This window comes from Oncorhynchus masou, chromosome 31 (assembly GCF_036934945.1).
Source record: "Oncorhynchus masou masou isolate Uvic2021 chromosome 31, UVic_Omas_1.1, whole genome shotgun sequence".
Lineage (NCBI taxonomy): Eukaryota > Metazoa > Chordata > Actinopteri > Salmoniformes > Salmonidae > Oncorhynchus > Oncorhynchus masou.
This window is the reverse complement of record NC_088242.1, coordinates 37,759,580-37,785,232: the sequence shown is the minus strand read 5'-3', so window position 1 is coordinate 37,785,232 and position 25,653 is coordinate 37,759,580. Positions and strand designations below refer to the sequence as shown.

The window sequence follows — 25,653 nt, the reverse complement described above, 5'->3', positions numbered from 1 at the left end:
TCTCATTAGCAGAAGCTGTGTTGTGTCTATCTATAGTACAGAAGGGAAAGCTAGTCAAGTTCAGTACATCACCTCAGGGCAGGATTTGCGTTTTGAATAACCTATCCATCATAAGCTCTCTGCCTTGTGCATAAATCAAATTAGATTCATGGCTGAAAGGGTATCTTTGCCGCAGCGTACGACACCCATTCAAATGTCTAGGGCCTACAGATCTGCTGTCTTCATTTGACCAGTTTGGCCACAACAGGAAAATAATCCTGGAGTAACAGGACATGTGAATTAGTATGTGGATTTTAATTCATGGACATTTTGTGTGGGTTGGACAATTTTTTTGTTAGAATAAATGAAGTCTTACATTTTAAAGTGGAAAGTGCAAACTTTAGAATCCTTTTAAAGCCTTGAATACACTACAATTTTCATTTCCTGCTGAGGGATCAAATGAGGATACTTTATGCTGTTAAAGGATGGCAAAAGAAAGACAAATAATAAATAAAAAACATCTTCTTTAAACTCTTTCTATGTCTAAGACCCCTTTAAAATGCACAATGTGTTAACTTTACACTTTGATATTGTCTCAAAAGAAAGCAACATATTTAATACAGTGGGTTGATTTATTCATTCTTCAGTGTTACAAAAATTGTACAACTTGTAAAAACAGTCTGCGAATCCAACTGAAACTCTGTGGCATAAGGGGAATGCACTTGGAATTGTTCTTTCAAAAGTGACCAAAATAATACTGTAATTGCCATGGTATTCCATTTGATATCAATACGATTTAGCTTCATATCATATAAAATGTCTTTGTTCATATCCAACAGGAGTTCAGAGTTCAAAGTTCGGTATCACATTTCTACTGTGTTGTAGGGTAAAACAAGTGAGTCCAACTTTGTGGGACAAAATATGTCATAGGCAGCTACAGCCTCTCGTGGCTATCACATATTCATTGCATACAAAGGGCAGCTGTGTGGCTAATACAAGGTATGAAAGACGGTGTATCAATACTGCATGTCACATAAAGGCCAAATCCATTTCTCCTGACCCCTGTGCCATCTGGAATTGGTCCTTTGTTGGCAAAAAACCTTCCCTTTTATTTAAAGGGACAGGACCGCCGCTCAAAGAGTCACAAATGGCCCTTTAAATCAGGACAATCCCAGGCTCATCTCTTTCTATGTTTGTTGTGTTTCACCATCTTCTTCCTCTTCAGGATCATCTCGTAGAGTTTCTCTAGGCCTGGTTGTAGGCCTTGTCCATCCACGGCGCTGCAGCTCTGTACGTGGTGCAAGGTGGAGGCATTCAGTTCATGGACGGCCAGGACCTTCTCCACCTCGCTCACAGACAGAGCTGAGGCCAGGTCCTGCTTGTTGGCCAGCACCAGGACGGGCACCCCCTGGTTCTCCGAGGTACGGGTGATCTTGTGAAGCTCCACCTTGGCCTCCTCCATACGTTCGGTTTCGGTGGAGTCCACCACGAACACCATGCCATCGGTCCGCCTCGTGTACGACTTCCACAGGGGCCGCAGCTTCTCCTGGCCCCCTACATCCCACACCTGGAAGGTGATGGCCCGCGAGCTGCCCACCGCTACCTTGATCTTCTCCGTGTTAAAGCCCTTGGTTGGGATGGTCTTGACAAACTCCTTGAGCTTCAATCTGTAGAGCAGAGAGGTTTTGCCAGCCGCGTCCAGGCCAATCACTACCACGTGCAAGGACTGGAAGTTTTGCAGGAACGGGGTGTTGGGGGCTATCTCGGTCAGCTGGTTCCCCATGGTGATAGGATGTTCTCACCTCCTTGGGTGAGGTGGCAGATGCTCAGTAATCCTTTCTAATAGGTGTGCATTGGCACCCTCTTCAAAGGAGGAGGTGCCTGACTGGACGGTTGCAGGACTGGGGACCTTATCAAAAAGCAAACACAATGAGGTACTATTTAAAGACTAGACAATGAGATTGTAAGGTATCACTACAACTTGAGGTGCTTTTACACAATAATAAACAAATGACACAGATAAGAAATGTGATCAGACACTTTGATACAACACATTAATGATTGCTACTACGGTTAGTACACTGACACGATTGCTTTACTAATCAGACTGATCAATAAATTACTGCAATTTCTAATGAACTTCCCTTTGCAAATAGTAAAGCCACAATTGAGACCAATTGGTTGTTCCTTGTTGGAATAAATCCACAAGCATAACAGTCATAGGCTAAGGCGAGGCAATTTAATTGTCAGTCATAGAAAATATCCAGACAGCACAATTCCATTTGGAATTTAATAAGATCAGTTATGGTTTGGGTTTAAATCTTTATGAAGCGGTATGCCTGACAACATGTAATTGGTGGTTGGTTGTCTTTTGCCAAGTCCTTTCTAATCCTCTTAGGACAGTTAAACCCCAATGGCTGTCTCGGGGCACATTGATCCAAGTTTAATATAAATGAGAGAATATCTATTCATTTGCGCATTGAATGCAGATTAAGGCCGGGATAGGATTGCGATTAATTTATAATCCAATTGTTTTAGTGAGGCTTTTGTAAAAAAAAAAAAAAAAAAACGTTAAAAAAGACAACTATAAACACAACCCATATTTTCCCCATGGGCTGTTAAAAAAACGATGAGTGTCACCCCAACTATGTAATTATGAAAACACCCGATATAACAATATAGCCTATGTAGTGTAGTTCTGGCATCCTTCTGAGGAATTAAATATGTGATCAAACTGTAGATTTGCACAAAAATAAAATGCATAACCATCTATGAGTGAGACATCTTACTGGAATGACACTGCTATAATAACCAGCCTTGTGCATAGCATTACAACGCAGATTTCATTGCAGTAAAATACCATATTTCTATCTGTGCAAAATCTTAAACCTGAAAAAGCTATTGTGATATATTTACCTTCTAGACCACTTGAATTAACATAAATGGCATCATCCTAGCGCAGCAAATACATCCATATATCCATACATCCAAATATTGCTTCCTTGCGTGCTAATATCTGTCTGTCTGCTCCGTGCACCGATGGAGCAATGAGCAGCAGTGTGGAATGGAATAGCATGCACAAGACCTCCTCTCTCGAACAACAACCTGAGGTGACGTCACTCAATAATATACTCCCCCTGCTGGTCTAGTTTGTCAATGGTTCCGTGTGCAGAAAGTGAGATGCTGGCATGCAGCTACAATATAGCAGGAGTCAGGATACGCAGCCTTATTGTCGCAGGATAGAGCAAATGTGAACTACAGTATTTCTAAACTCGTGCTCTCCCTCCCATAGTAGTACAGTACACAACTGCTTGGAAAGACAAATAGTGATCCCTAAACCGTGTTGAATTGTATGCCTGCATATTAGATTGCATGAGAAAATTCAAGTATGTTCTTTAGACATTCCCACTGAGAGGGGCTCCAACAATTAGTGACTGAGGTATAGACAGTTTCCAGTTGGATGTTTGAAGGATATTCAGCTTTCAAACCACTTGAGCCACGGACTCCAAATAATGTTATGATGTTGGAAACATTGCACACAACATTTGCACAATCATTTGCTTTGCAAAGCTAATAAACATGTGGAGATGTGAGCAGCATTTTGTATTCCTAGTTGAATTAGTTAGGGAGAATAAACAAAGTACAAACTTTTTTACATTCGAATTTCAATAGCTCCTTGGTCATGTGACCTACTTACTGCCTTCAAACAAAGTTCAGAATGTACACTCAGTGGGTCTACACATCACACACCCTTTAGTTTGTCCATTTTCATCTCACATGTTTTTACATTTTTCAAACTTTCCAATTTCAACAGCTCCTTGGTCATGTGACCTACTGGCCTCAAACAAGGTTCAGAATGTACACTCAGTGGGTCTACACATTGCACACCCTTTTGTTTGTCCATTTCCTTCTCACACACCTGTCACTCACACACCTACATGTATTCACTTGGGCCTTATCCCTGGGGCATTCCTGACCTCCAGGCAGGCCCCCATTGACCTGGTGACCTCTGACTCCTGGCATCTAGGCCGCCACTTCCTGCCCGCCCTCTCCCTGGGCCTGAGAGTTTATAGCTTACTCCCTGGAACTACAGACCTCCAGGCCTCCACACCTACTCTGCCTACCCAGTCAACACCCCTCTCCCTTGGCCTTAGAGTATAGCTTACTCCCTGGAATTACTAAGACTATCAAGGCACAAGGCGAGACACAGACGCAGACCCAGGAGGCAGATGGTTGGAGTCTTACAATGTTGAATAATCCAAAGGGGTAGACAAGAGAATGGTTGTGGACAGGCAAAAAGGTCAAAACCAGATCAGTCCAGGAGGTACAGAGTGGCGGACAGGCTCGTGGTCAAGGCAGGCAGGTACAAAGTCCAGAAACAGGCAAGGGTCAAAACCGGGAGGACTAGAAAAAGGAGAATGGCAAAAGGAGTACAGGAAAAACACGCTGGTTGACTTGACTAAACATACAAGACGAACTGGCACAGAGAGACAGGAAACACAGGGATAAATACACTGGGGAAAATAAGCAACGCTTGGAGGGGCTGGAGACAATCACAGGAACAGGTGAAACAGATCAGAGCGTGACAAAGATGTCTATAGTCCCGCTGTCAGGAACCACGTGCACCTGGTAACCCGAAACAAGCTCTGTGCCCCAAGTAAGTCGAAACCGACTCTGTGCACCTGGTAACCCGAAACAGGCTCTGTGCTCCTGGTGGCCCACCTGTTTTTTTCTGCTCACAGACTGAATCCCCACTCCAACCTCCATGGCCTGAGTGCTGGCCCCAGCCCTCGAGTCCGGCCGCCCCTGCTCGAACTCTGAGTGCCCCCCGCCTTGGGGGAGGCCTCCTCATGCACCTGGTGACCTTTTTACTTCCACAGCGAGTCCCAACCTGGCTCACAGTCCCACCAGAGTACGGCCCGGGCGGATGGGCGACCACCACCTAGCCCCCTACCTATCCAAAGCCAATGTCAATGTCTTATGCCTTCTACCCGCCTGCCTGGGCTCTCTCACACTCCGTGTCTGGCCTCTGGCCCTTCTGCGTGCACCTGGTAACCCGTAAGTAAAGAAGGAGGATGGTGGAGGAAGACGCCTTATGTCCCCAACAAAAGCTTGGATCGAGGGTTGAGTTTCAATAGACCGCAGTGAGTAAGCTGCTCTGCTACGTACGAAACCCTGACCCAGAATCAGGTCGTCTACGAGGGATTTAGCACCTGGTTCCCCACAAACATGCAGTGCGCATCAGGAGAGGGGCGGTAACTCATCTGGCCACACCCCAACCCAGTCACGAAACGGCTCTACTCAGCTGCCAGAAGAGGCAGGCTATCCCAGGTCAAGCCGAAGATCCTCAGTGCTACAGTATCATTACGTTTAGGGGAGATTCTGACTTAGAGGCATTCAGTCATAATACCACAGATGGTAGCTTCGCACCATTGGCTCCTCAGCCAATCAAATACACCAAATGTTTGAACCTGCGGTTCCTTTTGTTCTGAGCAGGATTACTATTGCAACAACACATCATCAGTAGGGTAAAACTAACCTGTCTCACGATGGTCTAAACCCAGCTCACTATTAGTGTGTTAACAATCCAACGCTTGGTGAATTCTGCTTCGCAATGATAGGAAGAGCCGACGTCGCTAGGAACAGCCACAAGCCAGTTATTCCTGTGGTAACTTTTGACACCTCCTGCTTAAAAGCCCAAAATTCAGAAGGATCATGAGGCCCCGCTTTCACGGGTCTGTATTCATACTGAAAATCAAGATCAAGCGAGCCTTTGCACTTCTGCTCCACGGGAGGTTTCTGTCCTTCCTAAGCATGCCTTAGGACACCTGCATTACCGTTTGACAGGTGAATTGTCCCAGTCAAACTCCCCACCTGCCACGGTCCCCTGAGCACCTCCCCGCCTCACTGGGTAAGTAAAAAAACCTTAAGAGTAGTATTATTTCACCGTTGGCCGAGGTCTCCCACTTATTCTACACCTCTCATATCTCTTCAAAGTGCCAGACTAGAGTCAAGCTCAACAGGGTCTTCAATCCCCGCTGATTCCGTCAAGCCCGTTCCCTCGGCTGTGGTTTCGCTAGATAATAGGTAGGGATAGTGGGAATCTCGTTCATCCATTCATGCGTGTCACTAATTAGATGACGACTCTTAATTATGTCCCGCCATTTACCCCCGTTTATCGAATTTCCTCACTTTGTCATGAGGGGTTCACAGCCACCCCGAAGGTGGTTTGAGTGGGACCGTGAAGGGTAGCATGCGACGGTCAGATATCAAATTGGCATCCGTTAGAGTAACGTCCAGTGGTGTCATCAGAGGCTTTTCTGTCTTACAAACTGGACATCAGTTTCCGCTACTAACCTTCAGCGGGCTTTAACTGGGTTTTTACACCCAATCGACATCAAGCGCCAGCGCAATACGTATAGGCATGAGAACCAAATACCCATCGCAGTATCTAGCGGCAACATCGACCGGGTGTCGGGAAGAAGTAACAGAAAATAATAATTCCCTTTCAATCATTTGCTTGCACAGTCAGCCCTCTGGGACAGAGCCATAGGAGCCACCTTTACCAGCGCTTCATCGATATTCCTCACTTTGACATGAAATGTGTGCAATATGTGTCTATGCCATCAGCGTAGCTAGAACCAGTTTTGAAAGTTTTAGGAGTAATGGTTAAAGAGCTATTGAAATTAGATTTTTTTTTTGTCACTATGTTGATGGTCCCTAACTGCTGTTGGCGGACGTAAGGAAAACTACAGGCGAATATCCGTCGAATTACCAACCGGAATCTGTCTTTACCTCGGTCAATTACAAGACATGCACTTACAAAAATGAAATAAATCGCACTTTTTGTGCGAGAGTAACATGACAGCCAGTGAAAGGAAACCTCTATACACGGTGTATGGACAGACTTTGGCGCCACCGTGTGTCAAAACCAACCACGACCGACACGCTGCAATAATGGAATGGAATTCTTTGAACAAGATAGTTTTGTTTCATCATTGCATTGTCATTATCATCATATGATGTCACAATCAAAGTTGCCAAGCAACATATCATCTGCCCAGATGTGGTTGTGGTTGCAGTCAGAGCTGTATTCAGTAAGGGCTGTTGCTGCTGTCCTGTTGTTGCTGTCTGCGGAGCTCATTGGCAAGTGCATTATCTTTTACTTAGGAAAGTTAATATTACAGTTGTGTCTCTGTTTTGAAAGGTTAAAAATGTTACTACAAACATCATCAGTGCAGTTATTACACAAAAAGTTAATCTATTCAACTCGTTCTTATTTTGGGATGAGATGTAGATGTTTTTTTTTTGCCTCTGCAAGGGATTGCATTATAGGGTAATGAGTACTCATACAGTAGGTCAGGGTAATGGGCCTACCCAGATCAGACCGACTCCTTCCCCACAGGGTGGTGTACTGTAACATGGCAGCTATGCACTGGGAAGCTCGGCGCAGGCAGAACGTGGCTGATCACCGCTTGACTATCACTCATAAGGTAGGGCCATGGTTCTTTTAATCATTAGCCATGACAGCATAGTAGGACATTCATGTTGATACAGTGGCTATTTCTCTCAAGGTCGCAATGTTACTTACGTGGTAGACTAAATCCCAGAGCCCTGACTTGCTTGACATGGGGATGATTTCTGGCCAAACAAGCAAACAAATGAAACATGACTAGCAATGCGCATGAAGAGATGCTAATTTCTCTCTTGGACATACAGAATGTGAAGGGACCAGCTCCTACGGTAGAGAGCCAACCTGAGGCGCCAACCATGCCAGTCCTTCCCCCTGAGCCCAAAGTGCTAGACGTGCCACTGGGTAGGGTATCTCATCCCTTGGTAGAGGTTAAGAACATCCATGCAATTAACTGAATCTAACTTCTTTATAACCCTCTGCATTATGTTATCTTCATGGCAGGTAAAAGTGTGCACTGCAAGTGTGTGCGCACAAACAAAGACAACTACAGTGACAAGATTGACAACAGATACTCAGTGAGTTCAGTTCTTGCGTTGCACACTGTTGAGCTATGCGGACAACCTTAGCCTAACATGTCCATTGTACTGCTATAGGACCTCATGACCTCAGCTTTCAATCTAAGAAACTGAGAGTAGAGCACGGCTCATTTATTTGACTAATCATGTTATGATGGCTGACAGTGAAATTGGACAACATCACGTAACCTCCAGTGAAATGGATTTATTCCAAAAGGACAAAGCCAAAATTTACGTCAATGACTTCGGATTAATGAAGATGGCTGTTTGATGTGTTTCAGTCCGTACAGTACTCCCAGCAGTGGTAGCTGCAACCACTCCTAGATGACATCTAGATTAGTAGCTGTAACCATCATGCACTGGAGCAGAGAGAACAGCCCTCACATTGGAATGCAATTAACATCAACAAGGGCAATAAACCCCTAGCAAAACAAACATCATACGTCAGTGTCTTCAAAGAGACTTTTTTAAAAAAGCTGGTAATGATCTAGGTATTTCAGCCATGTCCCTATTAACTCAAACGTTCTAAGTGTGCAAATAGTCATCAGTCCACACCCAGTCCAGGAAAGATGTCACTTCACTGCAAAATTCCTCACAGTCAAATCATGGCAACTCTTAGGAAATGTTATTTACCCTCTTATATAAGGTTAATGGAGGTTAATGGATTTACAAGGCAATTGCATATTGAACATCAATGGAGGAAAAATACACATAACATACAGTACATGGCCAAAGGTATGTGGACACGTTCGACGAGCAGGTGTTTGACATCTCATTCCAAATCATGGACATTAATATGGAGTTGGTCCCCCCTTTGCTGCTGTAACAGCCTCCAATGGAAGGCTTTCCACTAGATGTTGGAACATTGCTGCGAAGACTTACATTCAGCCACAAGAGCTTTGGTGAGGTCGGGCACTGATGTTGGGCGATTAGGCCTGGCTCGCAGTCTGCATTCCAATTCATCCCAAAGGTGTTCAATATGGTTGAGGTCAGGGCTCTGTGCAGGCCAGTCAAGTTCTTCCACACCGATCTCAACAAACCATTTCTGTATGGACCTCACTTTTCATGCAGAATCAGGAATGGGCCTTCCACAAAATGTTACCACAAAGTTGGAAGCACAGAATAGTCTAGAATGTCATTATATGCTGTAGCGTTAAGATTTCCCTTCTCTAGAACTAAGGGGCCTAGTCCGAACCATGAAAAACAGCCTCAGAACATTATTCCTCCTCCACCAAACTTTACAGTTGGCATTATGCATTCGGGCAGGTGTGCTGAAATCCGCCAAACCCAGATTTGTCCGTCGGACTGGCAGATGTTGAAATGTGATTCATCACTCCAGAGAACACATTTCCACTGCTCTAGAGTCCAATGGCGGCAAGCTTTACACCACTCCAGCCAACACTTGGCATTGCACATGGTGATCATAGGCTTGTGCTCGGCTGCTCAGCCATGGATATCCACTTCATGAAGTTCCCAACAAACAGTTATTTTGTTGACGTTGCTTCCAGAGTCAGTTTTAAACCCGGTAGTGAGTATTGCAACTGAGGACAGACAATTCTTACGTACCACGCACTTCAGCACTTGCCGGTCCCGTTCTGTGAGCTTGTGCGGCCTACCACTTCGCAGCTGAGCTGTTGTTGCATCGAGACATTTCCACTTCACAATAACAGCACTTACAGTTGGCCGGGGCAACTCTAGTAGGGCAGAAATTTGACAAACTGACTTGTTGGAAAGGTGGCATCCTATGACAGTGCCACGTTGAAAGTTACTGAGCCATATGGGCCATTCTACTGCCAATGTTTGTCTATGAAGATTGCATGGCTGTGTGTTCAATTTTATACACCTGTCAGCAACGCTGTGGCTGAAATATCCTAATCCACTCATTTGTAGGGTTGTCCACATACTTATGGACATGTAGCGTAGCTTGACGGATTTAATTAGTATTATAAATCATGATCATATATCTCATATACACTGATTGACTTTTCATGATGAAATCTACACTGAGTGTAAAAAAACATTAGGAACACCTGCTCTTTCCTTGACAGACTGACCAGGTGAATCGAGGTGAAAGCTCTGATCTGTTATTGATGTCACTTGTTCAATCCACTTCAATCAGTGTCAATGAAGGGGAGGAGACAGGTTAAAGAAGGATTATTAAGCTTTGAGACAATTGAGACATGGATTGAGTATGTGTGCCTTTCAGAGTGTGAATAGGAAAGACACATTTAAGTGCCTTTGAATGGGGTATGGTAGTAGGGGCCAGGAGCACCAGTTTGAGTGTGTCAAGAACTGTAACGCTGCTCGGTTTTTCACACACAGTTTCCGTGTGTATCAAGAATGGTCCACCACCCAAAGCACATCCAGCCAACTTGACACAACTGTGGGAAGCACTGGAGTCAACATGGGCCGACACCTTGTAGAGTCTATGCCCCGACAAATTGAGGCTGTTCTGAGGGAAAAGGGGGGTGCAAGTCAATATTAGGAAGGGGTTCCTAATGGTTTGTACACTCAGTGTATGTTTTAAATCCCTACAATTATGTTAAAACCACCAACATGTACTTTCACAGGTCATAAATCATTCAAAAAACTACCTTAGAAGAATATTGCAAAGAAAATAATGTGAACAGAGCATAGGACAATACTATAGTCTACTACGATACTATATGTATACATTTCTCTTTGACAATGAAGAATGTATCAATATATTTTTTATGACCTCTGGACGTAAGATAGAATGGAAGAGGCCCCTATTCCTTAGAGTCTATTTTGTTCATAATAAACATTTTCACTTTGGGGATCGCTCATTGACAGGCTTTCATCTTTCAAAAAGAATTTGCCCGATAGGGTGGGGGATGGTGGTGTTGGCTCCACAGTCAATGTACTCAAAGGTGTCTTCGGTCAGCTGCTCCGAGTGAGCCAAGTAGGAAATGTTCATTGTCATTCTGTGGAAGACAAAAAGGGATATTAAGGCAGACATTTTGAAATCTTCCTCCGGAAGTGCACAGTCTCGTGTTTCAAAATGTCACTTTTACAGAACGACCAAGTTCAAACGTTTGTTTTTCTGTTGTTCCTGACTAAAAAAGCGTCAACTTTAAGTTGGGTTGGTTTATGACCTAAAAGCAAATACTATAGTTACACTGTTACTAGTGTTAAGGCATGATTCATCTCAAATGGACATGAAACAAAATGTGTGAGATTTTTGAACATGTGGCTAGAAAGGGGCAATTCGGCCACGTTTTAAAAAGGCTAAAAACGTTCCTATTTTGGCTCCAGTAATCATAGTGCTTGGTCTTGAAAAGCAAAATTCTGATTTGGTCCAGATTTTGTCTTGGCCAAAAGGTCTTCAAGAACACTGACAACAAGAATCGTCAGCAAAACTACCATGTACATCATCCTTAGAAGCATAAGATCTGTGCGTTTGAGTGGTTCCAAACAAGAGATGTTACAATGGGAAGTCAATGGGCATACTACAGCCTGGCGGTCAGAGTGGCTTAAGTGCCTTGAAGTGTTTGTGGTGCCACAGACGTGTTTGTGGTTGGCCTCTTTAACATATCTTGGAATAGAGTGCGAAACTCACTGCAAACGCAAGAACAAGGTGTGAATCCTTATGGTGTTTGACTTGCAGTAATTACTGAAACAGAGGAGATATAAAGACATTTATCAGCCTACACATTTATCATATAAGGAAAATAATATATTTTGAAAGCAAAACTAAGAGCATACTGTAACTTTAATTCATACTGTAGGTCCTACCCAAGAGTTCATACTGTAATGTACACATATGCAGATAACACTGTATTTCCTTCCTATTTTAGAAGCAGTGATGATGGTAATGATAATAAATGTCATGCTTACTTCAGGCCTGGGTCCTCAATTGTTATGGGTATGACAACAGTATACTGTGGGAGATTGGAAAACTTAATTTGACTGGGAATTAAGGTCCAATTGTTTCATACGGAACCATAAACAAAGTCTCTTTGCATTACACAGTATTACAATTGTGTAATTGATTTAGATGAAACAACAAAATCAAACCCACCGCTTTCTCTGAACGTGATTTGACCGCCGTCATATTAGATATCTTGATCCTGCCAACCACTGTTTCAGCAATCAGCACTTGTATATCAAATTTCAAGAATTGAATGTCCGCAAAGTTCTCATTGGTGACGTTAAAGACATTCTGGAAGAGGAAAAACAAAGTTTGGTCACACTGACCTCATACAATAAACCAAACAACAAGTGATCACATAGTCTTTGATATATATATATACACACACACACAGTATATAGTTGAAGTCGGAAGTTTACAAAAACCTTAGCCAAATACATTTAAACTCAGTTTTTCACAATTCCTGACATTTAATCATAGTAAAAAAATCCCTGTCTTAGGTCAGTTAGGATCACCACTTTATTTTAAGAATGTGAAATGTCAGAATAATAGTAGAGAGAAGGTCAAGGCTTTGTGATGGACACTCCAATACCTTGACTTTGTTGTCCTTAAGCCATTTTGCCACAACTTTGGAAGTATGCTTGGGGTCATCGTCCATTTGGAAGATCCATTTGCGATCAAGCTTTAATATTCCTGGCTGATGTCTTGAGATGTTGCTTCAATATATCCACATAATTTTCCTTCCTCGTGAAGCCATCTATTTTGTGAAGTGTACCAGTCCCTCATGCAGCAAAGCACTCCCACAAAATGATGCTGTCACCCCCATACTTCAAGATTGGGATGGTGTTCTTCGGCTTGCAAGCATCCCCCTTTTTCCTCCAAACATAACAATGGTCGTTATGGCCAAACAGTTCTGTTTTTGTTTCGTCAGACCAGAGGATATTTCGCCAAAAAGTCTGATCTTTGTCCCCATGTGCAGTTGCAAACCGTAGTCTGGCATTTTTATGACAGTTTTGGAGCAGTGGCTTCTTCCTTGCTGAGCAGCCTTTCAGGTTATGTCGATATAGGACTCGTTTCACTGTGGATATAGATACTTTTGTACCCATTTCCTCCAACATCTTCACAAGGTCCTTTGCTGTTGTTCCGGGATTGATTTGCACTTTTCGCAACAAAGTATGTCCATCTCGAGGAGACAGAACCAGTGTCCTTTCAGAGCGGTATGACGGCTGCATGGTCCCATGGTGTTTATTCTTGCGTACTATTGTTTGTACAGATGAACGTGGTACCTTCAGGCATTTGGAAATTGCTTCCAAGGATGAACCAGACTTGTGGTGGTTTACAATTTGTTTTCTGAGGTCTTGGCTGATTTCTCGCATCATGAGGAAGGAAAATTATGTGGGTATATTGAATCTCAAGACATCAGTCAGGAAGTTAAAGATTGGTCGCAAATGGGTCTTCCAAATGGACAATGGCCCCAAGCATACTTCCATTGTTGTGGCAAAATGGCTTATGGACAACAAAGTCAAGGTATTGGAGTGGCCATGACAAAGCCCTGACCACAATCCTATAGAAAATCTGTTGGCAGAACTGAAAAAGTGTGTGCTAGCAAGGAGGCCTACAAACCTGACTCAGTTACACCAGCTCTGTCAGGAGTAATGGGCCAAAATTCACCCAACTTATTGTGGGAAGCTCGTGGAAGGCTACCCAAAAACATTTGACCCAAGTTAAACAATTTAAAAGCAGTGCTACCAAATACTAGTTGAGTGTATGTAAACTTTTGACCCACTGGGAATGTGATGAAAGAAATAAAAGCTGAAATAAATAATTCTCTCATATTATTCTGACATTTCACATTCTTAAAATAAAGTGGTGATCCTAACAGACAGAAGACAGGGAATTTTTACTAGAATTAAATGTAAGGAATTGTGAAAAACTGAGTTTAAATGTAATTGGATAAGGTGTATGTAAACTTCTGACTTCATCTGTATATGGGAGTGCGGCACGCATATATCTCGTATTTACCGTGATTTGCACTTCAACTGTTTGTGGGGTGAAGAAGACCATCACTGATTTGACGGTGACAAGGGACAGTGAGATACTCCGTGGGAAGAGGAAGAAGAGGATCAGGCAGCAGATCAGGAGACACACCACCACCGAAATACACACATAGAGTTTCCTGGAAAAGAAGAATGCAGTTAGAGGTTAAAGGTCCCGAACAATCTTTATGATTCCCATGTAAAATAGCCTTTTGAATGACTAAAATATAACGTTAATATTTGTTTTGGATAGAAACGCTAAACATTTTACAAAAAGTAATTGTTCTCTAATGGCTAACTACCAGGAAGTTTGAAAAGGCAGGGTGAGTGGGCGGGAAGCTTATATTCATGAGCTCGCCTTGACTGACAGCTCTTTGAAACACCTATGTTGAGCAACTTGGACGCAGTGAGCAGTGTTGCAGTCAAATTATCTCAAACTGTCTCTTATGATACCTTCTGAATCAACGTGTTTGACACAGGGGGAGAGGACCAGTAACTTTGTGATCAAACTTTATCAATGTAAAGCAACAATCATTTTTCATACTTTTGTCATCATACTGTACATTGATCTGGTTTCATCCAAATATCATCCAATTTCATGAGAAACGTGGTTGACTGTTTGTGACTAGGGTTGCACATTTTGGGGAATATTCAGAGGTGGAAACTTTCCATGTGAATTAATATATTGGAATTAATAAATATATGCAAATTAATATTAATACCGTTTAAATATAGATGTTTTTTTGCATTGGATATATCTACCATATCATATGGAGACAGAAACATAAACCTTTTACCTTATCATAAGTAGACATAATTGCTAATTATTAAATCATTCCAATAGAAATTTTAAAAAACGATTTTGTTACGAATTGAACTTTATTGAAATGAATTGACTCTTCACATGGGATGATTTCACTGAACAACAAAAGGGAATATTGAATGATCCCCAATGATCCATCACATCTCCCAAAAATGTTTTCAACATACATCTGTAAAATGATAGTCTAGAAACTAAAGCTTGGTTGTCTTCCTCTCAGGCTTCCATGTCTTCTCCACCTCTTGAACATCAGACTCTGAGGCCTCATCTTCACTGTCACTTTCCAATCTTGAGGATAGCTCGTTGTCAGGCTCAAAAAGCCAAACATTTGCTCGGATAGCCACCAATTTTTCAACCCTTGTATTGGTCAGCTTGTTGCATGCTTTGGTGTGTGTGTGTTCCCAAACAAGGACCAGTTGCACTCTGAGGCGGCTTATGTTGGTGAGAGTTGGAGAATGATGGAGGCAACAGGGGAAAGAGCCTCAGATCCACAAAGTCCCTTCCACCAGGTGGCTGATGAGATATGTTGGCACGAGTGCCATATTGCATCTCCATCCCAAAGCCCTTGCTTTGAAGTGTACTTCGCCAGACTGCCAAGAATCTTGCCTTCATCCAGGTCAAGGTGGTGAGACACGGTAGTGATGATACCGTAGGCCTTGTTGATCTCTGCACCAGACAGGATGCTCTTGCAGCATACTTGGGGTCCAACATGTACGCTGCGGCGTGTATGGGCTTCAGGCAGAAGTCTTTACACTTTTTGATGTGTTTCAGAACTGCAGTTTCCTCTGCTTGGAGCAACAGTGAAGTGGGCAGGGCAGTACGGATTTCTTCTCTTACATCTGCAAGCAGAGTCTGAACATCAGACAGGATGGCGTTGTCTCCCTCAATCCGTGCGAAGGCTACTGCTATAGGTTTCAGGAGTTTCAGGATGCTTACCACTCTCTCCCAAAATACGTCATCCATGAGGATCCTCTTGATGGGGTTGTCCATATCGGAAGACTGTGATATGGCCATTTATTGGAGAGAGTCCTTCCCCTCCAGGAGACTGTCAAACATGATGACATCACCACCCCAACGGGTGTTGCTGGGAAGCTTCAATATGGTGCTCTTATTCTTCTCACTTTGCTTGGTGAGGTAGATTGCTGCTATAACTTGATGACCATTCACATACATAACCATTTCCTTGGCTCTCTTGTAGAGTGCATCCATTGTTTTCAGTACCATGATGTCCTTGAGGAGCAGATTCAATGCATGAGCAGCACAGCCAATGGGTGTGATGTGAGGGTAGGACCAAGCAGCCTTCATGTTCGCAGCATTGTCTGTCACCATTGCAAATACCTTCTGTGGTCCAAGGTCATTGATGACTGCCTTCAGCTCATCTGCAATTTAGAGACTGGTGTGTCCGTTGTCCCTTGTGTCTGTGCTCTTGTAGAATACTGGTTGTGGGGTGGAGATGATGTAGTTAATTATTCCTTGCCCACGAACATTCAACCACCCATCAGAGATGATCGCAATACAGTCTGCTTTTTCTATGATTTGCTTGACCTTCACTAAAACTCTGTTGAACTCCACATCTAGCAAATGAGTAGATAAAGCATGTCTGGTTGGAGGAGTGTATGCTGGGCGAAGAACATTCAGAAATATTTTCCAATACACATTGCCTGTGAGCATCAAAGGTGAACCAATTGCATACACAGCTCGAGCAAGACATTCATCAGCATTTCTCCGACGAGGTTCCTCCATTGAGTCGGAAAAAAAAACCTTCTGATTCCAGGAGGACCATGAGCTGTTGCTATCGATAAGGTGTCCGATTCAACATTTTCAAACTTACCATACAGCATGTAGTCCTTGGCTCAGACGGTGATGTAGTGTAGGCTCAATATCATCTAATTAGTGTGCAAGATCTTGAGAATCCGCTGTACATGTGATGGAAGTGTGCACTGCACATGTGATGGAAGAATGCACTGTGCATGTAGAGGGTTGCAATTCCATTGGAATTGGGGATAGTTTAACCAAAATATGCCACAATACCTAGAATTGCCTTTTGTGTATCCCCAAAAAAAGGTTGACTGTTATAAGCTAACTTTTTTTGATGAATTTAAGCAAAATTCCCCAATTTCCAGGGCTTAACTTCCCATGGAACATTTCCGGAAAAATTCCTGAAATTTACCGGAAAGTTTCCAACCCTTTGCAACCCTATTTGTGACCTTTAATAACCACGAAGCGTAACACAATATGTTGATTAAACACACCAAGAATCTTACTGTATACTCTTTCGTATGGGTAAAGCTCAAAAATCATATCAATCTAATTTTATTCAGAATAAAATGCTTACTTACGAGCCCGTTAGTAACAATACAGAGTTAAGCGATTATAAAAAGAATAACATGAGGAAAAATGGTTTATATACAGGGAGTGACACTACCATATCAATTTGCAGGGGTGCGAGGTAATTGAGATAGATATGTACATAAAGGCAGAAGATCTAATAATAAGATTAAAAAAGGAACAGAGTAGCAGTGGCTTATGATGATTGTGAAAGTATATGTGGCTCAGAGGAGGCTAGTGGGAAGAGCTACAGATGGTCGGGCTCATTGTAATGGCTGGAATGGAATATAATGGAATGGTATCAAACACATCAAACATATGGAAACAACATGTTTGACTCCGTTCCATTGGTGTGTATGCGTGTGTGGCGTCAGTATGCGTTGTGTGTGTGTCTGTGTATATGTGTGTGTGTGCTTTTTGTTGTTGTTGTGAGAGTGTCAAGTGTAGTGTGAGGGTAGAGACTTGTGAGTGTGCATAGGGTCAGTGGAAAATAAGGTCAAACTCAATACAGATAGTCTGGGTAACCATTTGATGAACTATTTAGCAGTCTTATGGCTTGGGGATAGAAGCTGTCTCGGAGCCTGATGCTCCAGTACCATTTGCCGGACGCTACATCACTGGGGCCGAGCTCCCTGCCATCCAGGACCTCTATATCAAGCCGTGTCAGAGGAAGGCCCGAAGAATTGCCAGGCTTCAGCCACCCAAGTCATCGACTGTTCTTTCTCTGACACTTTTTTGGGCCTTCCTCTGAGCTACCTGCCATCCAGGACCTATACATCAAGCAGTGTCAGAGGAAGGCCCGAAAAATCTATATCAGGCAGTGTCAGAGGAAGGACCGTCATGCATTCTTCACGACTGTGCGGGTGTGTGTGGACATTGTTAAGTCCTTAATCATGTCGACCCACTCCACTACAGCCCTGTCGATATGGATGTGGGAGTGCTCACCCCCCTGTTTACTGTAGTCCACGATCAGCTCTTTGGTCTTACTGAGGTTGAAGGAGAAGTTGTTGTCCTGGCACCACACTGCCAGGTCTCTGACCTCATCCCTGTAGGCTTTCTCATCGCCGTCGGTGATCAGGCCTACCAACGTTGCGTCTTCAGCGAACTTGATGATGGTGTCGTGCATGGCCACGCAGTCGTGGTTTAACAGGGAGTACAGGAGGGGACTAAGCACTCACCAATGAGGGGCCCCCGTGTTGAGGGTCAGCGTGGTGTGTTGCCTACCCTCACCACCTAGCGGAGGCCCGTCAGGAACTCCAGGATCCAGTTGCAGAGGGAGGTGTTCAACACAGTTATGCACGCACACACAAACACAATTAGACACTCAAAAACAGACACACACACTTACGTCCGGCTGGGCCTCAGTCTAATGTCTGAACATGGGATGACTGCCACTAGCTGATCATGTCCTATACAGAGAAGAACAAGTTATTATTTCACAGTTAGAGATACTGCTGTATTGGCATGTCAGCCTTGCTGCACAGAGCACAACAGGAATTGATTTCATTTTACAGAGAACTGAAAGGGACTCTCCCTTCTTCTGAAACAAATGTGGGTTATGACTGCCACAAGCTGATCACGTCCTATACAGAGAACAGTAAGGTGAGTTATTACTTCACAGTTAGACATACTGCTGCATTCAAATCCAATCCAAGTGTATTGGTCGTGTACACAGTTTAGCAGATGTTATAGCGGGTCTCCCGAAATGCTTAAGTTACTAGCTCCTAACAATGCAGTAAAATATCAAACAAGTGCACAAATAACACAAAATTTAAATGAAGAAATGTCAACATCCCAAATAGCACTGTAACAATAATCCAAATGCAATCTATGTGTATATACAGTACACCAGATTAATTGACACAAGATATACTAAGAATTATATGTACAGCAGTAGATACTGTATATTAGAGTGAGCTATGTCAAGAATCCAGTATATAAATAAATATGTGGTGTGTATAAGCAGTGTAACTAAAATGCAATGTACAGTAGTAGAAATATTAGAATGAGCTACTGTATGTCGAAAATACAGTATTTAAATACACAGTACAAAGCCCCATGGCAAAATTGAAAGAACTGCAGGAAATGAGCTAACAGACCAGTCCGCAATATAAATATATAATATATGTATGTGAATCAAGTGTAAAGACAGTTGGGCAGTATGTGAATAGAAAAGTATGTTTACAGAAGTAGTTGGGAGTGGCATGTCAGCCTTGCTACACAGAACACAACAGTATTTTGAGAACTGAAAGTGACTCACTTCTCTTAAAACAAATGTAGGCTATAAAATACAAATCTTAACAAGTCTTGAATAACAACATGGAAATAATCGCAACATCAACATGTAAGTACATCACAGGCACAACTAAGTAGTTAGTCTGGCTGAAGTGGACCACCTACCTCTTGGAATACGCCCTACTCCCCAACAAGTCGGGCAGGTATCTCCTAGGTTGCCTGTACTGTTCCCGGTGATGGCTCCATATAGTTGGGAGGGGGACTGAAGTCTTCTCTTCTCCGGTTCTTGTTCCTGAGGCAGGATGGCCTCTGTATCATCCTTGGAGCCACTGGAGTGTTCTAAAGTAACCATAGTCGAAAAACCATCCGATCTAATGGGAGAAATGCAAACACAACCCCCACCCCACGGTGCTCTTACAAGGTGGAATTTCCCTCTTGAAGATCAGCCATGCATTCCCTCACTTTTCTCACACAAACAAGTACGATTGATATTGTCTAGTTTGGTATTACTCCATCTATAAGCACCTTGGTGACTCCGTTGGTCCTCTTTGTGAAACCTGAAATAATGTTGAGTTGCACTTTACGGTGTGAGGGCACCATAAACCTTCAACCTGCCTCTATAAAATAATTGTCCTGAATTAAATCTAGAGACATAGGAGGAGACAAAGACATAGGATGCCCAAGTCCTCAACATTGCTGTGAAGGCAAGACGGTTAGCATCACTGTATAGTATCTCTGACTGTCATGTCTTATTATGTCTGTTCCTGTCCTTTCTCGTCACTCTGTCTCTCTCTGCTGGTCTTATTAGGTTACCTTCTCTTTCTCTCCTTCTCCAGCTGTTCCTCATCTCCCCTAACTAGCTCATTCACCCTTTCCCCACCTGTTCCCTTTTTTCCCTCTGATTAGGTCTCTATTTCTCTCTCTGTTCCTGCTACTTTCGGTGTCAGATTCTCGTTTGTGTTTCTCATGCCAGAAGCAAGCTATCGTCTCGTTTGCTTCCACCTAGTCCTATCCTGTCGGAGTCTGCCTGGCAGGTGCATCCTGCACTCTACTAACTATCTTTTGTTCCATTGACAACGTCGGAAGAGGATCTATGCCATTCCTGTTTTTTCATTAAAAGAACTCTGTTTCTGTTAAAACCGCTTTTGGGTCTTCACTCAAGTACATAACACTGACTGATTGCAGATCTATAATCGACTGCTACTGAGTTAGAGAAGTTTTGTCAAGGTGAGATGTTGAAAGGAATATTTTATGGGGGCCACAATATTGCTACGATGTAGGCCCCGGCTATTCAACTGGTGTCCCTTGGGTCAGATTTGTCCAATTTATGAATTTAGAATGGCCCTTTGATAGTGGCGTGTATTCATGGATGCTAATGGATGCCAGTCTTCCCCCCAAAAATGTATCTTTCGCCTTTCGGTGTGTCATAATCTTCCTTTATTTCGCAAGAGGCTGAATGTATATCACAGGAGAAAGCATCTGACCGAGTAAAACAGCACCCCTCTGTTTCTCCTCATGTAGACAATCTATCTGATGCTGTCTGGTCCAAACAAGTATGACATTGTTGCAGCCCGTAGCATTGAGTGCAAGGGAAGCCAGCAAGCATCTGGCCTCCCTTGACAAATAAAAGTATACAAAATTAGCCAACCAGCTTTAAGCTAAACTGAGCGAGCTCAACTGTGAATGGTCCTGGTGCACAAAAAAAGTGCCAAAGGAAGCCAGCTTGGATTTGGCATCACTTCTATCAAATCCCATTGAGAGCATACGTCATTGACAGAAAAACTTGAATTGTTGCATCTCGTGGCATTGTTTCCATCCGGTGGCTAGCTAGCCAGCTAGCTAAAATTGGCCCTTTCCTCAATCAGCCTTGGTTGGATTTAGGAATTTGGACTTGTGGTTTTACTTAATTCTCCACTGGCCAATGATTATAAAGGTGATTCTTATCCAACCATTACCATTAATTCGTACATTGTTGTGCCCCTGGCCTGAAAGGATGGAAGTTCAATATAGAAGGCTACATGTAGAAGGCTAATGTTAACAAGCTAATGTTGCCCATGAATGGGTTAGGCTAGAGAGCAAGCATTTTAGCCAGGTAGCCTAGGACAACAAAAAATACAAGTGTGTACTGTATGACAGGAGGATAGAATGTTTCGTCAACCTGAAAGAGAGGATGACATTGGCGCTTCTCGACAAGTAGTCAACATGTTTTTCTACTTGCACGAACACACACACGCACACATAAATCTGAACCTTGGACAGTAATCCTATTTAGCTTATGGTGATTGGACTAAATTGTTTTGGTATCTTTTAGATGTCACTGTATTAGACTAAGCAGAGGTGATTTGATGGTATTCAAATGTTGAAGTTGAAATGATGCTGGAATAGTAGAGGCAGCTACTGTTTTCTTTGCGACTTGCGGTCACCCTCTGTGGTTCTAAATCCATAGTTGTTTAGTGGTACAAAAATGTCTGAAACTGGAACTTGCTTGACCATGCTGTATGTCATGTAACTTTCTGTTACTATAAATGGAATATGCTTTGTGGACTTCACTGGATAGAGGTTGCTATCCTTGCCTTCCCCAGGGATTTTACCCATGCACCACTACTGCCCTTTGATCAATTCTGAAAATAATTTATTCTTTTTTAATGCAAAAAGGTGCCCTCTTCAAAATTTTCCAGTGGGAGAACCTGTTTTCCTGTAGTCTCGCCCATTACCTGCTGTCACTCAATATCACTGAACATACCAGTTACAGTATCATCATCTACTTTTATATAATGTTGTTCGTTTGCTAAGCAAGGGTAATAATTCTCTCAAGAGAGCAACCTATGTGAGCTTAGTTGCTTTTCTCAAGAAAGCCAACAGATATCTAGCGAAAATGCTTGATGAGAAGTTCGTATTAGATGCAGTTCGTTTTTTTGTGACATCTTCAATCAATTGAATTGACTATATTATTATGATTTGAAAAACACTGCTTTTCAAAAATGTGTTATTTTTCTCCTCTGATATGAGCCCAAACAAAACGCTACACTGTGCAACAAGATTTGATGAGTTTTGCGACTGGATCCCATCGACAGGGCCATTGCATTTTGGTACACCAGAATTACATTCATTTCCAATTAAACGCTGCGTTTGCCTTACAGCATTGCGTTGCAGAGGCAGTTGCAGTGCATACCTAGGTTTTATCGAACATATGCGTCAACCTGTATGCATAGACAGCTTGACAGAAATGGTAGCAGAAGGTGAATGTTTAACTTTTGTTGCAAACATCCAGATGATGCTGCATACTATTTTGCGCAATGTTGCTGTCTGTGTGTTTGAAGCATAAAACACTGTGTTTGTCTCGCTCTGTGTAGTGCATATGTTGGATTTATCGAACAAATGCATCAAACAGTATGTGCAGAGGGTTGACAGAAATGGTAGCAGAAGGTGAATGTTCGGGATCATCTGGATATATGTGCAACAAAAGTTATGCTACAATTTATGTTAAGCTGTCTACAGCATACAGGTTGATGCATACGTTAGATAAAACCTAGGTCTGCACCACACCAAACGCACTGCACCTGCCTCTGCCTCTGCAACGCAATGCTGCATGGCAAACGCAGAATGTAATTATGGTGTACCAAAATGCAATGACACTGTAGTCCCCACAGAGGTGGTGCCCAGTTTGTTTATAAAGATCTGTTCTCTACTGATGTGGGGGGAGAAAAACTTCTCTGCGAAAGCTCGTCAACTGAAACATGCCATTCACACAGTGGCAGTCGGTGCCGAGGGAGGACGATGTTTATTTTATTTATTTTTTTGACCAATGCCTTTTATTTCTATTACAGGGTATTGGATGACTGTCATTCATATTCCATTCACCCAGCTCAATGTAACATCGATAGGTTTAGGCTACTACATGATACTCTAAAGTTTTCCTATACCCAGCATGAGGTTGCTACAACCCAGCCTATGAATGAAAGTTTACAACATAGGTTGAGAGACATTTGAGTAATCAAGGTGACATACATTGACACGTTCAATAGCACCTTGCGTACTCTTGCCCGCATCGAGCTGATCTAGTGTGTAATTATTAGTCTAACAGTTACAAACGAGAGTTTCGGTTGAACAAATTCAAGTGGCGCAGTGTTCTACGACACTGCATCTCTGTGCTGGAGGCGTCAATACAAACAACCTGGTTCGAATTGGGAGTCCCATAGGGCGGATCACAATTGGCCCAGCGTTGGCTGTCACTGTAAATAAGAATTTGTTCTTAACGGACTTGCCTAGTTAAATGTTTATCCCTGTTCCGTTAGCTTCCATTTAAGAAAAAAAAAATCAACAGAATCGGCAGAATTAATACACCCCTGATCACTCGCAAACACAGTTCACTTTCTTGGCAGCCACAAGCAAACAGCATGATCACTTTGATCCTTGTATAATTACTTTTAGCATCTAGGTGCTCTCCTTCTCTCACCTTTTCCCTTTGCTTGTGGACTTCAGTCCACAAAACATCAGCTGTCTGTGATCTGGCAAAAAATATCTTACCAAGCCAAACCTTCATATCATAACCGCTACACACAGCCTACATCATTGTCACCATATTAATGTCATAAAAACTGATTTTATATCAGAGCTGTGCATGTTGTTCACAAGCGTACCTGCCCTCATTGGCTAGAATGGTTCCACCAGATCTCACCTCTACTTTAGGCTGAATGGTAGAACAGCTATTGCCATGTTAAAATGTTATGGAATGCATTTTTGCCATTTTTCTATGGTAGGCCACTCTGGTAGACCTAAATTATGATCAAATAGCCACAGTAGCCTACTTGACCACTCTAGAAACTGTAACTTGAATCTGGTACAGCTGCAGTGTTCACAGTAAACTTGGGGCTCCTGAGTGGCACAGAGGTGGAAGGCACTGCATCTCAGTACAACATACCCTGGTTCAAATCCAGGTTTTTAACAGACTTGCCTAGTTAAAGAAAGATAAAATATATATATATTTTTAATGCGCTGGAAGTTGACCAGAATTTTTACAACATTCAAGCATGCTCGCAGACCTGAAATGTGCTCAGAGAACATTGCTGGTGGTATGTATGCCCTATACATTATTTATGCTTTAAAAACATTGATTTTATTTCTTTTTTTAATCTAGGGAAAATGACAATGCATTAGTTCAGCTGACAGTGTAGAAAGTTGATATGCTTTTGCCTCTAAGCACTTACCGTATAAAATTATGTCCTGCAGGTTTGCAGTGCTGCTATTTGTTGATTAGGTAAATACTCTCAGCCTAGCATGTTTTATATCAGTCAAGGATTAACGAATGTTGGACACTTCTCCTACATCGTTTATATAAACTTGCGAAGTGAAGTAATCACTTCCTACTTGAGGCATTTGGCAGGAGGGATGTCGTTTCTGAATGTTGTATGTTGCCACTTGGTGGGAAATTACAAGCATTAACCACGTCAATGTTTATCATATGCGCCTATAATTTGATTAAGACTTGGCCGAAGAAATATATGGAAAGCAATGTATGGAAGTCGGTAGGCCAATGTCCAATTTCTAAAAAACACCGAGTATAACTTATTTTAAGTTGCAAACAAGTTTGTAATACCTTAATGGCAATGTAATGCCCAGCAATTCAATTCACATCCCGTTTTTAGAAGGTAGAACATACGTTGTAAAAGCCATTTTCAATATCATCTTTATGTATTACACTAACCACAGCTACAGACGCCTATAGAAAGGAACTTCAAAAGAAAAGGCCTTGGCCAATTGCAACCAAGGGATAGTTAACCCATAAAAAAATGCCATATTGCTTTCCTTGCCCTGCAAGCAGTCTATGGACAAGGTATGGCAGCAATCCATGCTTTGGTTTTGGACACTTTTAAACGCTAACTTTATTTGCATTTGTGGCAGAAATCCATTGCAGTCAATGGTACCCATATTTGCATTTTCATACTTTATGGCCAAGTCTTTTTGTATCTAAAATTGATTATTTAGCTCAACGAAGTCATATAAATGATGTGGACATGAAAGCGCACAAATGCTAATATAGGTACTATTGGAGTGTTTGTAATCATGTAGATAAGTTATTCATGGTTACATAAAATTGTAAGTAGCCAACACGGGTAAATTGCCACAGTGGATTTGCTGTGGTAAACAAGGGAATACTTAATTTCAGTTGTAGGGAATTGTCATATTTCAATCTGTGCATAGTCTTCTCAATGAGTAGGTTTAATTAATACAAATATAATAGCCCGTAGTGAACAGGACAAACATGTCTTGAAAAACTTTGAGAAAGCAGAACTAAAAGTTAACACCTACAGCTTAATGCTTCTTGATGGTTTAGCTGAAAAATTGTGCTTACATAATAAAATACCATCGAGCAT

General features: G+C 42.4%; 2 protein-coding genes across 2 annotated transcripts; both read right to left on the bottom strand.

Moving 5' to 3' along the window:
* Nucleotides 1-599: 599 nt before the first annotated feature.
* On the bottom strand, nucleotides 600-3,003 carry LOC135525187 (ADP-ribosylation factor-like protein 4D). The gene is made up of 2 exons (XM_064952921.1): nucleotides 2,896-3,003; nucleotides 600-1,888 (listed from the first exon to the last, which is right to left on the bottom strand). The coding sequence occupies exon 2, from the start codon at nucleotides 1,760-1,762 to the stop codon at nucleotides 1,157-1,159; it is 606 nt and encodes a 201-aa protein (XP_064808993.1). The 5' UTR covers nucleotides 1,763-1,888; nucleotides 2,896-3,003; the 3' UTR covers nucleotides 600-1,156.
* A 5,155-nt stretch (nucleotides 3,004-8,158) lies between these two features.
* Nucleotides 8,159-24,628, bottom strand: LOC135523913 (transmembrane protein 106B-like). The gene is made up of 8 exons (XM_064950931.1): nucleotides 24,487-24,628; nucleotides 19,445-19,650; nucleotides 18,393-18,453; nucleotides 13,883-14,036; nucleotides 12,011-12,151; nucleotides 11,827-11,870; nucleotides 11,549-11,602; nucleotides 8,159-10,913 (listed from the first exon to the last, which is right to left on the bottom strand). The coding sequence occupies exons 2-8, from the start codon at nucleotides 19,629-19,631 to the stop codon at nucleotides 10,787-10,789; spliced, it is 768 nt and encodes a 255-aa protein (XP_064807003.1). The 5' UTR covers nucleotides 19,632-19,650; nucleotides 24,487-24,628; the 3' UTR covers nucleotides 8,159-10,786.
* Nucleotides 24,629-25,653: the final 1,025 nt, after the last annotated feature.

Coding starts and splice junctions, on each gene's coding strand:
- LOC135523913 (XM_064950931.1), bottom strand. CDS start 19,631: ATGGTTACTTTAGAACACTCCAGTGGCTCCAAGGATGATACAGAGGCC. Junction 18,454..19,444: donor AGTAGGGCGTATTCCAAGAG/GTAGGTGGTCCA, acceptor TTCTCTGTATAG/GACATGATCAGCTAGTGGCA. Junction 12,152..13,882: donor CAGTTGAAGTGCAAATCACG/GTAAATACGAGA, acceptor TTCCTCTTCCAG/AATGTCTTTAACGTCACCAA.
- LOC135525187 (XM_064952921.1), bottom strand. CDS start 1,762: ATGGGGAACCAGCTGACCGAGATAGCCCCCAACACCCCGTTCCTGCAA.